The 15,593-nt window shown below is 35.3% G+C and overlaps 1 protein-coding gene across 2 annotated transcripts in view; it reads right to left on the reverse strand.

Moving 5' to 3' along the window:
• Positions 1-394: 394 nt before the first annotated feature.
• Positions 395-15,593, reverse strand: part of LOC5577094 (rho GDP-dissociation inhibitor 1) — a 39,985-nt gene continuing 24,786 nt past the window's right edge. The window contains exons 2-6 of one of the 2 annotated variants that reach the window (XM_021854011.1): positions 15,217-15,398; positions 15,038-15,147; positions 14,856-14,970; positions 14,574-14,582; positions 395-2,253 (exon numbers count right to left, since the gene is read on the reverse strand). In XM_021854011.1, the coding sequence (XP_021709703.1) occupies positions 2,057-2,253; positions 14,574-14,582; positions 14,856-14,970; positions 15,038-15,147; positions 15,217-15,397 (612 nt within the window). In that variant the 5' untranslated portion in view covers position 15,398 and the 3' untranslated portion in view covers positions 395-2,056. The remainder of the gene's footprint in view (positions 2,254-14,573; positions 14,583-14,855; positions 14,971-15,037; positions 15,148-15,216; positions 15,399-15,593) is intronic. The other variant, XM_001663131.2, reaches the window with a different exon arrangement.

Genomic DNA, 15,593 nt, shown 5'->3' on the forward strand with positions numbered 1-15,593 from the left:
AAAATTGAAAGAAGATCACACATTGAAATTTATCCTGAAAGACAATGCGGAATCAAAGGCCCCCCTAAATGTACAAGAACACTGTAATTTCTCCTTAGTGACTTTTGGCTCTTCAGCCTTTCAAAGTTATACTCCAAAAATTGATTAAAAAGTTTCAACAGGCGCTCTTTTGTGATGTCTGAGAAAGTTTTTGAGCATGTTTAATGAATTTAATCCTATACATTCCTGGGGTAGCGTAGCCACACGAAAAAAGGAAAAGCAAATATGTAACTATCTAAAAAGGTGTCAGGAATCTATAAAAATCGCAAACCATCGTGGAACGTATTCATTGTACTAAAACACGCAAGGAAGGTGATACACATCAAACTACGAAGAACAAAAAACACATTCACAGTTGTCTTTGATTGAACAAATTGAGCATAAAACTGACTGTAGTTTATTTCCGTTTATTATTCCCAATGTTTCAATATCGGCGCTACTACTGGTTCTATTTCGCTATCAATTTTATCATCGGCTTTTGTTTCGGGTTTCAATGGTTGCGGTGTCATCTATATTTTCCTATGTTTATATATGGCTAATCGGTTTGATTGTAAATAGGGTTATTGATTTTTGTTGACCAGTTATGCTTACTTATGCAACGCAATTTGTTTCATTTTAATCTATATTCATAAATGCGATTTTTTTATCATTTGGGGGCTCTGTTTCTTTCAACTAAACCGCTTAACTTTCTGCTGGCAACTATAAAATCAAAAAAAAAATCATTCCAAAGCTAATTTTGGACCCTAATCGTATTAAGTTAAAGTCAAAATAGAATGTTTCCGTAAATGCAATTTCTGGACTAATGGAAGCTAGGTATTGACCCGAGAATCGTAAGTAACTACAGGATGAAATATGTAAACTTGCAAAAATCGAAGATTGCTACACACCCCAAACAATGCAAAAGTACAAAGCATAGAAATCATTCCTAAGCATAACCATTATTTTTGCATTTAAAGCTTTCGGTGACAAAAGTGATTTTCATTATTATTTATGTCTAGAAAAACTGTTCTTTTTGTCTCAGCGCTAGGATTTTATTCCATGTTTTCTGTTTGAATCTTAATCTTATATAAAGGTAGCACTTTTGGATATAATTTCTTTGTTGTTTTTCATCATTTCGCGTAGCTCAAAAGGATAGCATTCATACGGTTTTATTGCTTTTCGAAGCACATAACTTTTTTATTTTCTTTTTGGCAGATTTATAAGATTATATAGTGCGAAGAAACCAAAATGAGCGACGACGAGAAAACACACTCTTGCTGTTTTCATTTTAACCGTTGTGATAAAGTTGATTGCGACACAAATGGAAAATGTTTCTAAATCACGAAATCCACCGAGAATAGTTTTTTTTATAGCACTCATTAAAAAGGAAACGATAATACCATATAGTTATAATACCGTGGCTGCGACAGCATCACATTCACCCAGTTGACAGTTTACATTCTCATAACTTTCTTTCCATTTACAGACCGACAAAAGCTAGCTAGTTTGGAAAGAATCAAATAATCTTTTTTCTTAATTACTTGTTTTCTCACCTTGGCATTTGCTTTCTCGGCAGGATGCACCTTCAGTTGAATTGTGGTGCACATTTTCCTCCGAAGAGAAATTGAGCTCACGGAATTCACTTGATTTCCATTTTGTTCACATTGCCTTGCCTATCATAGAGTGATATAAACTTTGAAAATGCAATGTATATACCTGGCAACATTTAAAGCGATAAATTCACTCGCGAAGACTTTTTATTCTTGTGGTTTCTTCTGATGTAATCTCTCAGTTTCAATTTTGCTTGCATGAACGACTGATAGGGCACACTTATGGTAGGTGCGCAAGCACGAAATTTTTTACTTAATCCAACTGGAAGCTGTATCACTATCAGCTAATACTCTTACTTCCTCATCTCCTCCTTTCTAGATATATGCATAATATGTATGTATATTAACACGCGACTATTGATCCAGGGCACACCGTCCGTCATTTCTGCCTCGGAATCGCCGTTTTCTCTTAACATGTAATAAATTCTCTACTGCCAGTCTTTTTTGATCTCAAAACTCCATTCCCACTTGAGGTGTTCGTTTTTGTCATCGTCGGTGAAAAGGGACGTCACCGAGTAGGTGCCCCGTGCCATCATGCCGGAGGGGGCCTCCTCGAATGGGGTGGTGTAGCTTTGAATTTCTTTCTTGGGCGGGTACGAACCGACCATTTGGGTCATTTTGTCCACTGATGTTTTAAAAATTTTGTTTATACATTAGATTATGGAAAAAGTTCTAAATAAGCTTAAAGTAACTTGTATTTTCGGCAGCTTTGTTTTCTTGTCTTTGTCATGATTTTATTCAGTAAAACCAATTAGGCTCAAAATATGTAACACTGTTTGTAGCATAGAAGAGCATTTCAAACGGATTGTCAAGCAAAAACCCATGACAAAGTAAACTAAGCTACCGAAAATACAAAAAAATCTCTAGGTGTTTTTGTATAGCGCATTGAATGAAAAATGTTAAATAGGAATAGTACAGGCAAAAAGACACAACGATGCAAACAAAAACATAATGTAAAAACAGGATCATAATGATTTGAGTCGTGAGAGAGATGTTATAAGTTCATTTGTGCATTAGTGAGGCGACAATCATGCCTTTATGATTAATTCATTAATTCCATACACCGTAAAGCATAAACTTTTGTCATTCAGAAAATGGAAAAAAATGATGTGATTTAAAAGCAACCAGTGAAATTGGAAGTAAATCTGCATTAAAATAGTTGAATTATGTATAAGTAAGAGTTACCCAACTAACGGGGCTCGACAGATACAAGTCAGGGTGGCCACCAAATATCCATATTGAAATTCCCGCTTTTTTCCCGGTTTTCCCGGTATAATTTTCAAAATTTTCCCGGTTTTTATTCGACGGGCCCAAACGCAAAAAGGGGACATTGTTGGCGGTTTTGATGTTGAATTGTTCTAGTTGAATTACTGTTTTCAAGCTTTAAAACGAAATTTTCAGGAGATTTTTTCGTCCAAAAGGAAAAATAATATAATTTATAGAAAACCGTCTTGTTTTTTTAAGTCATTTTCTCTGAAATAGGTATCAGTCACTTACATCCCTTTGCTTTTAACTACCATGGACCTAGGAAACCTAGCACGGTTTTTATTATTATTTTTTTTTTTTCATTTCGACAAAAGTTTATTTTAAAAGCTACTAAGCCTATATTTTTCATATGCCCCTTTTTGTGAGTGTTACTCTAATTAAAATCATTTTAATTCGTAATAATTCGAATATTTTTTCTTCATAGAAATGAAGAGCTCGTTAAAGCAAACAAGTCGATATTATTATTTAATTCGTTCGTCGTTAGTTATTCAATTCTTAGTCGATTAGATAACTAATGACACATTAGTAGGCTCTCATAAAAAGAAGATTGTTTTCAAGAATATTCGCATCTATTGATGTATTATTCAGGAATTAAAGAAAATCGAATATGTTTGAGTTCTTAAACTTCTGAAAGAAGTTTTGAAACTCTGATACAAAACATTGAGTGAAATAAATTAGTTCAAAAATGCAAGGCCTGATAGTATGAGAAAAAATCATAAAATAGGCATTTCTAAACATTGTTAACCCATGAGAAAATGAAAACATTTCAAAGAAGTATAGAGCAGCAAAGTAAACTACAGTAATTCCCGATCCCGTGGCCAAGGTCATAATTGACTTTATGCACTCAATATTGCCAGTATAGACGTGTTTACTCTGATTGAAATAAATATAAATTTTAGACTGACAAAATCGGCAAAAAAAGGATGCTAAAATCGGGGGTAGACAAAATCGGTGAAAGGTAAAATCGGGGGCTGAAACAATTGGGTCATTACTGTATTTCTACAAGTCATCAAATCATTAATGTTTGAAAATTAATGGTCCAAAATTACAGATGGCTGATATCATAAACCGTAACATCTTTCTACCATTTATTTCTAGTGGTTTTTAGATGTAGAGCTTGAAAATGTTCGTTCCGAATCATTTTCCCGGTGATCATCTCGAATTCCCGGTTTTTCCTGTCTTTTTCCCGATGGATTCAAATTCCCGTCTTTTTCCCGCTTTTCCCGTTTTTCCCGGTTCGGTGGCCACCCTGTAAGAATGCAACCGGGAGCACAAAAACGCATGTTCCCAGCAATGGTATTTGTTGGTGGTTACGTCGATCATGCAAACATTGTAACCTTCTGAGTAATCGAGCCACCAAGTTGTTTAGTAGCCTAATCTTTGTAGAGGCATATTTTTAACACAAAAATAATGAAATCGAGATAATCTTTCTCTACCGTATTTCAACAAATTTCAAATTTGATTTGGAAATTACGATAGTTCTAGATTTATCGAAGAGTGTACTGAGGCAACTTCACATGAAAATTCAGTAATCACTTTAATATCGAGTCCCAAGTCTAAAAAGAAATGGTTTAAATAGGTTCAAACGTATTTCGATGTCTTGATCTCATGCCGGGTTTACCTTGGGGAAAGGGCCACTAAATTAGAGATTCTTAAGCCTAGCTTAAGACTTATCAAACTTCATGAATTTCCTAATTAGATCTAAAGAAATATGGTTTAAGGTGATTATAAAACAAAGCCAAACATTGAATTTTTAAGTGCACAAGACTGGAGAATCTGAATCGTGTTGAAAATCAATCAAATTGCTTACTTGCTGGTAGGGACCAATGGGATAAATTTTCAACGCGGAGCACTGTTTGGTTCTCAAGTCTCATGCTCTTGAAAATTTGAGGTGTGGCTTCGTTCTATAATCACCTTAAGCGTTTTTGGATGGCTTGATCCAGGCTTTGGAAAATTTAACGATCATATTGACACACGAGGGTTGTTCAAAGACAAAAGTAAGTAACCAAGACACTTTTTAATTTAATTCGAAAACGGTAAGTTGTGGGTTGTTGGTGTGTTCCACAAAGTTATTCAATTTCAGAAGTCATACCAACTTTCCACGACTTACCGTTTTCGAATTAAATTAAAAAGTCTCTCGATTGCTTACTTTTGTCTTTGAACAACCCTCTGGAACTCTATGTAAAATGACTGCGACGTAAAAATTCCCTTACAGGCAAAACTTCAAGTTATTTGTAGTTCGTCATCCAAATTTCAGCCAATTCGGACTACCAGAAGCTGAGATACAGCAACCCAAACTTGGAAATTTTGTATGGATAAACAGCATTTGGTTACTAACTTATGTCACTGACTGTATGTTCTGTGCTATGCTTGCAACCAAAGTGGTGTTCGATGATCCAATAGATTATAATTAAGTTTAATACATGCAATACAATTTGCTTGTTTAATTAATTATGATCGTGGTTTACGGCTAACCAGCCGAGTGGAAGTTTATCAACTACCGAAAAACTAAACATAAGATATACTTTACAATTGGATTAAATTGACAAATTGATGCGAAATTTTTGAAAAAGTTACACGTCTTTTCGGTGAGAATCGAACTTACGACTCCCTGCAAAACAACTTTTACCGAAATAATTTCAAGCGGATTACATTACTCCTCAAGAAAAGTTCAAAACAAACAACGCATGTTCGTTTGGCTCACGCTTTGACAGCTTTCGCTGCTCGATTGGGATCACACTTTGACAGATATGTCAGCTTCCGCGTATCTCTCAGACAATCATTATTGTGTTCTGATGATTGTGGAACTGTCAAAACTTTTCTACACCAAAAGTTCTTAATAATTCCGAGTGAATTTCTTTCAAAGTATTTTCTTTGTTAGTGATAGGCAAATAAGAATTTCTGTAAAGCGAACGAAGAATTCACAGATAATCTCGGACAGTGTTCTCATATTAATGGAAGCTGTCCGCAGGGCATCAAGCAGAAATTTGAAAAATATTTCTCTGGTTTTTGGTACAAAAAAATGGAGTCCTCGCCGAAGGAAGATATTTTCACATAATTCGGGACAGGGCATAAGCATAAGCATGATTAACCGCCTGCATTTGCTTCTCCGCTATTGCATGAACAACTTTGCTTGCACAGGGAATCAACGGATGCAACTTGGGATGAGTTGTACCCTCAGTGTGCAAGTATTGGAGTTCCCATTACACAGCGTTACAAAAATGTCATTTTTGCGTGTCTCAAGGACCAAATTATGTGTCTCTAGTATATTTGGGGTTGCTGTATCTGTTGCCGTTCTCAGAAATATTCCAGTACGTCACAATTTTTAGCTACAGGTCGCCAAAGTTGCATAAAACACTGGTTTAATTGATGTTTACATGAAATTTTAAGTATGATTTATCTAACATTTTTGTGATCCAATCCAGCAAGCATGCAAAATAGGAATTTCATTTCAGATATAATTTGGTTGAAATTGCTAAGTATGCAACATCAATCCAAAGAGTAATTTATCAGTCTCTAATGAAAGTGTCGGCACTTCTAGTGACGAACCATTCAAAGAATTCCTAATAATTAAAAATCAAAAGATAAGCATTCAAACATTATGCAAAACTTGAATTCAAGTTTTTTTGGCAATAGCCGACTTCTCGGTGATAATGTGAACCATCATTTTTTTTTTTTTAAGGCACTCTGTGCTCGTGGCCACTACTGTGCCGGAATCAGTTGATCTGTAGCTTCTTGACCGATACAGATCTATTTTTTTTACTTTTGGATGTGCTCCCCAAAGCACGGTCCTCCGAGAGGCGTCTTCTGGTGGCTGGACGGGTTTTTTGTGGAGGGGCTGGGAATCGAACCCATGACCTTTCGCTTATGAAGCGAAAGCGTAACCTCAAGGCTACAGACCCCCCCTAACCATCATTTTTAACACATTAGAAACAAAAGCATGAAACGAGCTCACCAGCTGATGTTCCATCCTCGTTCAAAGAGAAGCTGCCCAGCAAAACGCGAGCATAGAACCAAACTTTCACTTCGGCAATGCCGAAAATACGAACCCGCTTATTTGGAATATACCAAGCGCACTGCCGGAAAAATGCGAAAACAAGAAAACACTTCAACTTTGGCGACGAAAAACCGACCGCTTGCTTCAAATTTACCAATTGCACTCCAATCCACACCTAATCAGGGACAGTATTCTTGAATAAGTGTGGTGAACCTTGGCAAAATTCTCGACAGAATCTTTGATACAAATTCAACCCGAATATTGTAACAAGTCTTCAAAATTGTTTTTGTCCTGTAACTTTAATTTAAAAAGCATTTGAAGTTAAAATGGAAATATTTTTTGAAGCACTCCTCGGCAGATGTTATTTCGTGTTTAGCAGTCATTATGTGAATCGAAAAATCATTGTGCCTATAGATTATTGTTTTTAAAATCAAGTGTAATATCAAAATAGAGATGTTGAAGCCTAATTAAATTGAATTACACTTTGAAACATTTGTAGCTTATCCCTAGGTAACACAATTCCTGGATAAAGTTACTGATAACGCGCCTTGGGCGATAAACAACTATAATAATAATAATAATGATATGAAGCAATTGCATGGGCCCAGATAGCCGCAGCAAAACCACGCTTTTGAGTAAAAAACTAGATCAGACTCGAAATTCGCATAACGACAAACTATCAAGGCCATGCTGAGGGTGGTGGATTCGAGTTCTGGTCCGATCCAAGATCTGTAAATTCTGTCAATTTATTTAAATGATACACAAATGCAAAAATGAACAATTGGCAAAGAAAGGTCTCAGTTATTAACTTTTGAAGTGCTCACAGAGCACTAAGCTGAAAAATAAGCCCTTTATTTGGTATTATTTGGGACTTAACGCAAGAATGCAGAATAAAGATTGAATCAAAAATTTCAAAACATATTTTTAAGAATTCCTACAACTTAGACGAGTGCTTTACCAAATAAGCTACATATAATTGATATTTTATTACTCAAACCTACAGAACGATTCAGCATTTGAAATCAAGTAAATGATCACTTATTGCGGGATAGGGACCCACTATGGCACACCTATCCTATATCTAAGGTACCGTGGGGCAAGTGGGTAATGGAATTCGCATAGTTGAGATTCTTCAGATTCTAGAGAGTTTAAATTGAAACAAATGAGGTCGTGTATATTTTTTAGCTTGACTCCCACCAAATATAAGCAGCATGCTGAAATTGATTTTTATGAAAAATAAAAAAAAAAATACAGAAAAAGTTTTTGAAAAATGTCTCCTTACTTTTCACTTGCCCCAAAAGTGGGGCAAGTGAAAAGTTTACCGTTTTGAATAATAAATTCAAAAATAAACAGATTTCTATAAGCTTTAACATTTGTTAAGGCTTCCCAATGAACAATAACATTAGTAATATGTAAACAAAGAAAATGTTATTCTTTTCACTTGAATTTTCTTCTGTTCAGTTATGTTAGTTGAAATGATTCGACAACATTATAACTGCAACATTTCCAATGTTAGTTCTTACATTATAGGACAGCAATTGCATTTCTGCTCTGTATAATTCCCACCGCTCGTTATTTGTTTTTGAGAAAGTCGGATACAACGTCGGATAACTCTTCGGGAGAAATCAAACGGAATCCTTCAATAACGTATTTAGAATATTTTTTATGTCGATAGACCTATATCCCATTTTTATGTTTTGAACTAGCTTTACATAGACATTCCCGAGATTTCCGTGTGTTCTCTAATATTGCAACAGGGTGTCTACTCGTTCAGCAAAATGAAATTCCCTGATATTTCCAGGTTTTTTTTCCAGGTTTTATAAAAATAATTCCACGTTCAAGAAATACTGTAATTTTATATGTCTAAAACAAATTAATGAACGGAACTTTCAAGTGCATCAGTATGTGTCTTCTTGAAAGTATTTTTTGTACAGATTATGTACCATTCATTTCCATCGGTCGTTTGGATAACTTAGACAGCTTCATGGGCGCTAAATTAAACTTTATTTGGATATGTGGCAATATATCTACAATCTAAATTAACACAAATAATTCGTAAAACTTTTGGATCCCGGATCCATTTTTTATGATAGAAACACGGATTATCAAGCCCCTGGGTAATCGCGTTCGACCGTATAACATTTGACTGTGGTAATATGATTAAATTATAAAGGTTTGCATTTCATTCGAAAAAGTTCTAAATTAGTCATGATTGTTACGAAATTTCGAATTGATTGTTGTTCAAGTTCCAGTTTACTTTTCGAAATTTTTTTTTGTGATGTTAAATATTTTCCAATAATTTAAAAAATTATTGAAAATATGAAATTTAGAAACCTCTTTCCAGTAAAAAAGAGATTAAAAAGTAATTAAAAAGAGACCGAAAAAGAGACAAAACAGTAATCAAAAACCGAAACCTAACAGGAACCAGGACAAAATAGTTTAATCAGACCAGACATTTCTCTGAAAATATGTTTAAAACTTTTTTTTCAAATATTTTTTTGCGGCATTACGACGACATACCAGCACATCTGGTATATGCCAGTAAAGGACAAACATTCATTGATGTATTACGACGACATTACGAAAGGGATGGATTCATATCTATATTTAAGATGTTCACTCTCCAAATATTTTCCTAAGGAATTCCTCCAAAAATTTTGTTTTTTATATCTCAAAATAGAACCAAGATTTTTCTAAACATTATCACAAAAAATACCACAAGGCTTTCATCAGAAATTCCTTCAGATATTTTTTGTGAAAAAACCCTTAGTCCTCTAGGATCCGGTGATTTTCCTAGAACATCCTCCAAGACTCCCGTTTAAAACATGTTGTAATATTCAACTAGAAACTTCTTCAGATGCCTCCAAGGATTTCTCAGGATTTTCTACAAAATTGTTCTTTAGAATTTTTATAAGATTATGACTACAAATTTCTACCTTCAGGATTGCGCCTAGGATTTCTACTCGGAAATTCTTCTATTAATTCTAAGATATTTCTCAATGAAGTTTTCAAAACCTTTTCCTCAAGAATTCTCCCAGGAGTTTTCACCAAGGAAATTTGAATGTAATTTCCCAGAAAGCTGAGAATTTAAAAAAAATTCTTGACGTAAATTTATGGGTATCTTCTGTTACAGTTACTTATGTAATTTCTTAGGCCACCCTTGATTAAAGAGGATTTTCAGGAAGACTTACTCTTGAAGAACGTTTAGAAGATTTCCAAGATTATTGCTACGATAATAAAAAAAGAAAAATCATAATATCTCGCAGGATATTGCGCAGGATCTCCAGGAATACTGGACGAAATTACTAGAAAATTGTGTAGGAATAATCATTCCTACAGTCGAAGCATTTCATAGAAAAAATTGCTGTGGTGTTAAATTGTGTGGAACCTTAAAAGAACTTTTCAATATTCCATGGGGATTTTTTGAGAAATTCATTGAAAAATGTTTGGATGAACTCCAGTGATCCTTGGATGAAATGCTGGAGAAATTCCTAGAGAAAAAACTCTAAAGAAACTTAATGATGAAACACAGGTCGAATTGAGGAAATTATTTGAAATGTTCTCAATATATTGACTCGAATAACCCCTCGAGGAGCTTTTGGATCTATTCTTTGGAATAACCGTAGACGAAATGGCGTTGAAATTCTTGTCAAGTTTTCTTGGGAGAAATTCTGTGGGAAACTTTGGATATCTCTTTGATTAACGACTGTAGAATTCGGTTGGATAGTTAGTGAAAAAATATCTGGAGGAAGTCCTAAGATAGTCTTTGTTCAAAGTACTGCCTGAGAAAAATTTCTAGAGGTATTAACGTTGAAATGTTCAAGGATTTCCTGAAGCAAATTATGGAGGAACTCCTGTAAGCATCCTATGAAAAAAATGTTGAAGCAATTTCTTGAAGAATTCATAATAAAATCTTTGGAGAAACCACAAGGATATTTCCTGAGGCTGTTCTCGAGAAATATGAGAAGAAATTTTGCATCTCAATTATCTGCAAGCAAGATAAGGAAAGAAAAGAGACTTTAGATACTATTTTGGTTAAAATAGAGTCTTCAGACACCTTTTATCAAAAATAGATACTTTTTAGAGAATTGCAAAAAAATTGTATATAAAAACAAACCTGCTACCAGCCCTAGATATGTTAATTCTTTACCGAATAAATTTAGATACATTAAAAACATCAATCATGTTTTGATAAGCTGATGAAATTTCATACTCGAAAGAATTCTCACTGAACAGCTCATATAGTTTTTGGAGAGCGGCGCAGCCGAATTTTTTTCGAATGAAGATAGTTTTGTGGCAATTAATGATAGCTCTGGGTTATAACGCAAAAATCCTTTGTCGTGAACATATTCTATCATGAATTACTGCTTCAAAATAATTTCCCTGATTGTGATCGAAATTCCCTGAGAATTCCAGGTTTTTTCCAGGTTGAATAAAATTCCCTGATAATTCCAGGTTTTCCAGGTTTTTCCAGGTAGTAGACACCCTGTGCAACTTTTCAGTCAACGTCTTCCTTTTAATTGGCTGCCCGAAGTAGACATATTAATATTGCAATGTTTGGCAACATCTTTTAGAGAAGTTCCATGATTTCTAATAGCTTTTAACGCTTAAGTATAGTGTTTCTTGAATTATCAGCACGTTATGTTTTTCTATGATAATTGCGAACCATGTTTACTTATGGCGACTTAAAGAGAAAACACAAATTCAATCTCTAATGATAAACTTTTCACTTGCCCCACCTGATAAGAAAATTGACGGTGTTTAAATTTAGTTATTTTTAGGTCTACGTCGAATTAATTCTAAAACTTTTTTTATTGCAGTTTGAAACTGTCACAGAGGACAACTAAGAAGTGGTACAGGAAATTATTTTCCGCAACTTTTTTTCCACTGAAAATATTAAAATAAGATTGTACGCTGCCAACTTGTTACGGAGTAACAGTTGACAGGTTAACAATTTTTCGCTCTATTATGCAATAATGGCTGAAAAATCTCAGAAATATCTTACCTATCGTAATGTTCTCAATGGCCTCAATGGTTTACGCATGAGTTCAAAACGTTATTTCACATATTCAGTGAAATATATCAATTGTTTTCGCTTACCCCATTTACCCACTTGCCCCGCGGTACCTTATCTTATCACAACTTTGATTAAGAATAAGTTTGAATCACAAATAAAAGCAAATAAGGCATTTTTTCGCGGCATAAAAAAATAATCAGTGAAGGCCCGTCGGAGTAGACGTTATTTTTCTAATTTTTTTAGCGTCCGCGCTAAGACTGTAGGACAACAACAAACGCGATTTCTTTATTAAAAATGTTTTATTTTTTATGCAATATTCCATGGAACTACTATCTGTAGCAAGATATGTTTCATGGTGCTTCTATGAAATCTTATCAAATATTAGCATAATTATTGAGTTTTATTCAGAAAAGTATTGCGCGGAATTAGGCCACGTCTTTTTTCATAATGCCCTAATTCCGCGCACTGTTTTTCGCATAACAACAGACAAGTAAAACATGCTATATCCGTCTTCACATCTGTCTATTTCTCTGAAAAGTAACTTTATGCATACATACGTTTCATGTACAAGCGGAATATCGGGAAAGCCCACTTAGGCAGCGTCCATAAATGACGTAGCATCTTTTGACCAATTTTTGACACCCCTTTCCCCTTCGTAGCTTATTTTCCCATACTTAATACATGGTTCGTAGCAAAATCGTAGACTTCTCCTCCCCCCTAAAAAGCTACGTCATTTATGAACGGTCCCTTACTGGGAAAAATACCACGTGGTTTATGCACAGCCCCAACAAAATAGTCTATACACACTTAGATTTTTTTCACGAGCTCGGCTGTGCGGATCTCGGTTGAAATTAGCCGGCATTCTGAATGATTCACGGAAACTTTAAGATCTCTAGATAATTTTCGAAGCCTCCATACAAAAAGTATGATAATACGGGGGAGAGGGATTGAAAATGGACATATTTTGTGTGACGTAATTTATGGATGTTAAGTTTCAGTTACCCGTGGCATTAGTGGATATCATTAATTGATTTGCTTAAAACTCTTTGATTCCAAGCAATAATGCGAACTGGTCCTTGTATTGTATGAATAGTGCAGTTTGCTACAAAGCAAAGCCATGCTGAAGGTGTCTGGGTTCGATTCCCGGTCGGTCCAGGATCTTTTCGTAGTGGAAATTTCCTTGACTTCCCTGGGCATGAGGTATCATCGTGCCTGCCACACGATATATATGAATGCAAAAATGGCAACTTTGAAAAAGAAAGCTTCAGTTAATAACTGTGGAAGTGCTCATAAGAACACTAAGATGAGAAGCAGGCTCTGTCCCAGTGAGGACGTTAATGCCAAGAAGAAGAAGATGGGGGTTTTTTCTCGACCGAATTGTCTAAAACTATGCAATAAGAAGCATATTTGAGCCAAATATGAGCTCAGTAGATTTCGAAAGAGTATTTCATTTCTAAACTTTCCAGTTCAGTGAATAAAATAATTAAATTGTTAGATTCCATGGGATAATTTCACAACATAAAATAGGGTGCTCATATCACCCCATCGACAGAAGAATCGACGAAAAATTCATTCGTGTTTTTTTTTAAGACGACGGAAATCGTGCGTATCTAGTGTATTGATCTAAAAATTTCAATTATTACGACTTTTCTTAAGATGGCCAAATTGCCTCACTTTGTCCTAGACGAAATTCACACGTACCAATGCCACGGTTTTGGTTATCTTTATTTCATGTGATAGACAAAAAGTTAATAAAAAAACTGAACGAGACTAAAAAGTTACGGTTCATACAAAACTCTACGTTTTCTCATACAAAAATTGTTACGGAAGGGGAGGGGGTTGAAAATTTTCAATTTTAAGTGTTACGTAACTAATGGATGCAGCCCCTTATCAAAATTAATGTTAATTTGATTGTTTCATGAGTGCGCGGAATTAGGCATTCTTCTGCGCGGAATATGGGAAAGCGTTTAAAAAATGCGCGGAATTAGGCAATTTCAACGAGTGAACTGTTTCAAAAAAATCACAATTGTAAATTATGAATACAGTCTAGTTTATATTTTTCCCATAATCTTGAATAGATTTGCTAGCGATCCACCCATAAAGCTTTTTTGTTGATGCAATACTAATTTTTAATTACCAATTTGAATCGTTTTATTCCTTAACTGCGCTGAATTACGGCACTTTACGGTATATGAGAATTTTCGGTCAACGTGTATGAGCGGGTCCGAATCATCATCAGTAGAAATTAATTGTATGACATTGTATGACCGCTTCTAAAAAATGTTTTGGATGAATGTTTGGCAGCCAGTCCAAAGATAAGTGGAAGTTATTGAAAAAAAACTTAGAAACGAAAATCACGATTTGTGTTTCATATCTATTGCAAAGAAGATAATACCACCCGTACGAGTGTTATCTTTTCGGTTTGCTTTTGCTTACAGATAACAAGTATCACGTCCCTTATTTCAAATGATTAGCACTTACAAAATGATGTACTATAAAAAAATAAAAATAAGTGTGTGCGATGATAAACTGCGAAATTGTGTTTCACTAAAACTAAATAGCAGCGCTGTAGTTATGGCCTGGTGCTCGTGAAATTCTATGCCACCTACATCACTAACAGAACCAACAACTCAAGATTGAAAACCTTCGGCTAACGACCGCTTACCATGAATTGCTTGAGGATTGTAGTTAAAAATAATACGGAGCCAGACAGTTTCATTCGCAAAGCACCGAAACCCATTCGTAGACGAATATTTTGTTTATGAATAATTCACCGGAATCGGATTGACACGGAGCGCAAGCAAAGGACAAAAAGGTTACGACGAGAGTTGAACATTAATTAAATAAATAAAAAAAAAAACATATTAGAAAACCAACACCAAGCATTGAGTCCGGATGCCCTGAGACATTCAAAAGAGGATAGATGATGTTTGAATGTGTAACTTACCGGGAACTCCCATCCTGTATGTCTTTTGGACATACTTCAGCCCGTGAACGATTTCCCTCTGCACAATGAAATCGATACGGATTTTGTACTGGATGCCTTCCTTAATCACGAAAACCTGAAACGATCGTTTCATAGTTAGTTCACCAACATTGGATTTCTGGATAAATCCATCAAAATCTTACATTCTTTTTCAGCTTAGAAATATCACCGGACAGGTCCAGTTCCATGGGATCACGGTCCGCCACCAGAAGCGCCAGCTTTTTCACTATAACCTTCCGTGGATCGGAATCATCTGCAAAGAACGGTTAAAATCTCATTAGTTCTAATCTTGGTTTATCCCCCAAAGGTGATGGCAACTTACCGAAGATAATTTTCTCCGATTGAGCTTCCCCCAGTAGGGCTTCTTTGTACTTTCGTAAGCTTTCGTCCTCTGCGTCGGCTGCCATGATTTCCTCGATGGTCTTCTGCGGCGGAGGCTGGTAGTTGGCGTCGTGTTCCTCCCCCTCAACTTCGACATGATCAGCGGCTTGCTTTTCAGACATACTGGAAGTGAGATAAATGAGACATTTTGATTAGTTCGATTGGTTCGACAGTTGACAGAAAGAGTTTAAGAAAGTAATTGGTTTATCTGTGTATAAACTTCTAAAAAAGTTTTCCTTAATATCACCGCATAAGGTTAGACGGAAGTTGACGCACGAACGTTAGATGATTGAAAGGTGGAAGCAGCGCTCCAATAAA

The sequence above is a fragment of the Aedes aegypti genome, chromosome 3 (genome assembly GCF_002204515.2).
Source record: "Aedes aegypti strain LVP_AGWG chromosome 3, AaegL5.0 Primary Assembly, whole genome shotgun sequence".
In the NCBI taxonomy this organism is placed as follows: Eukaryota; Metazoa; Arthropoda; class Insecta; order Diptera; family Culicidae; genus Aedes; species Aedes aegypti.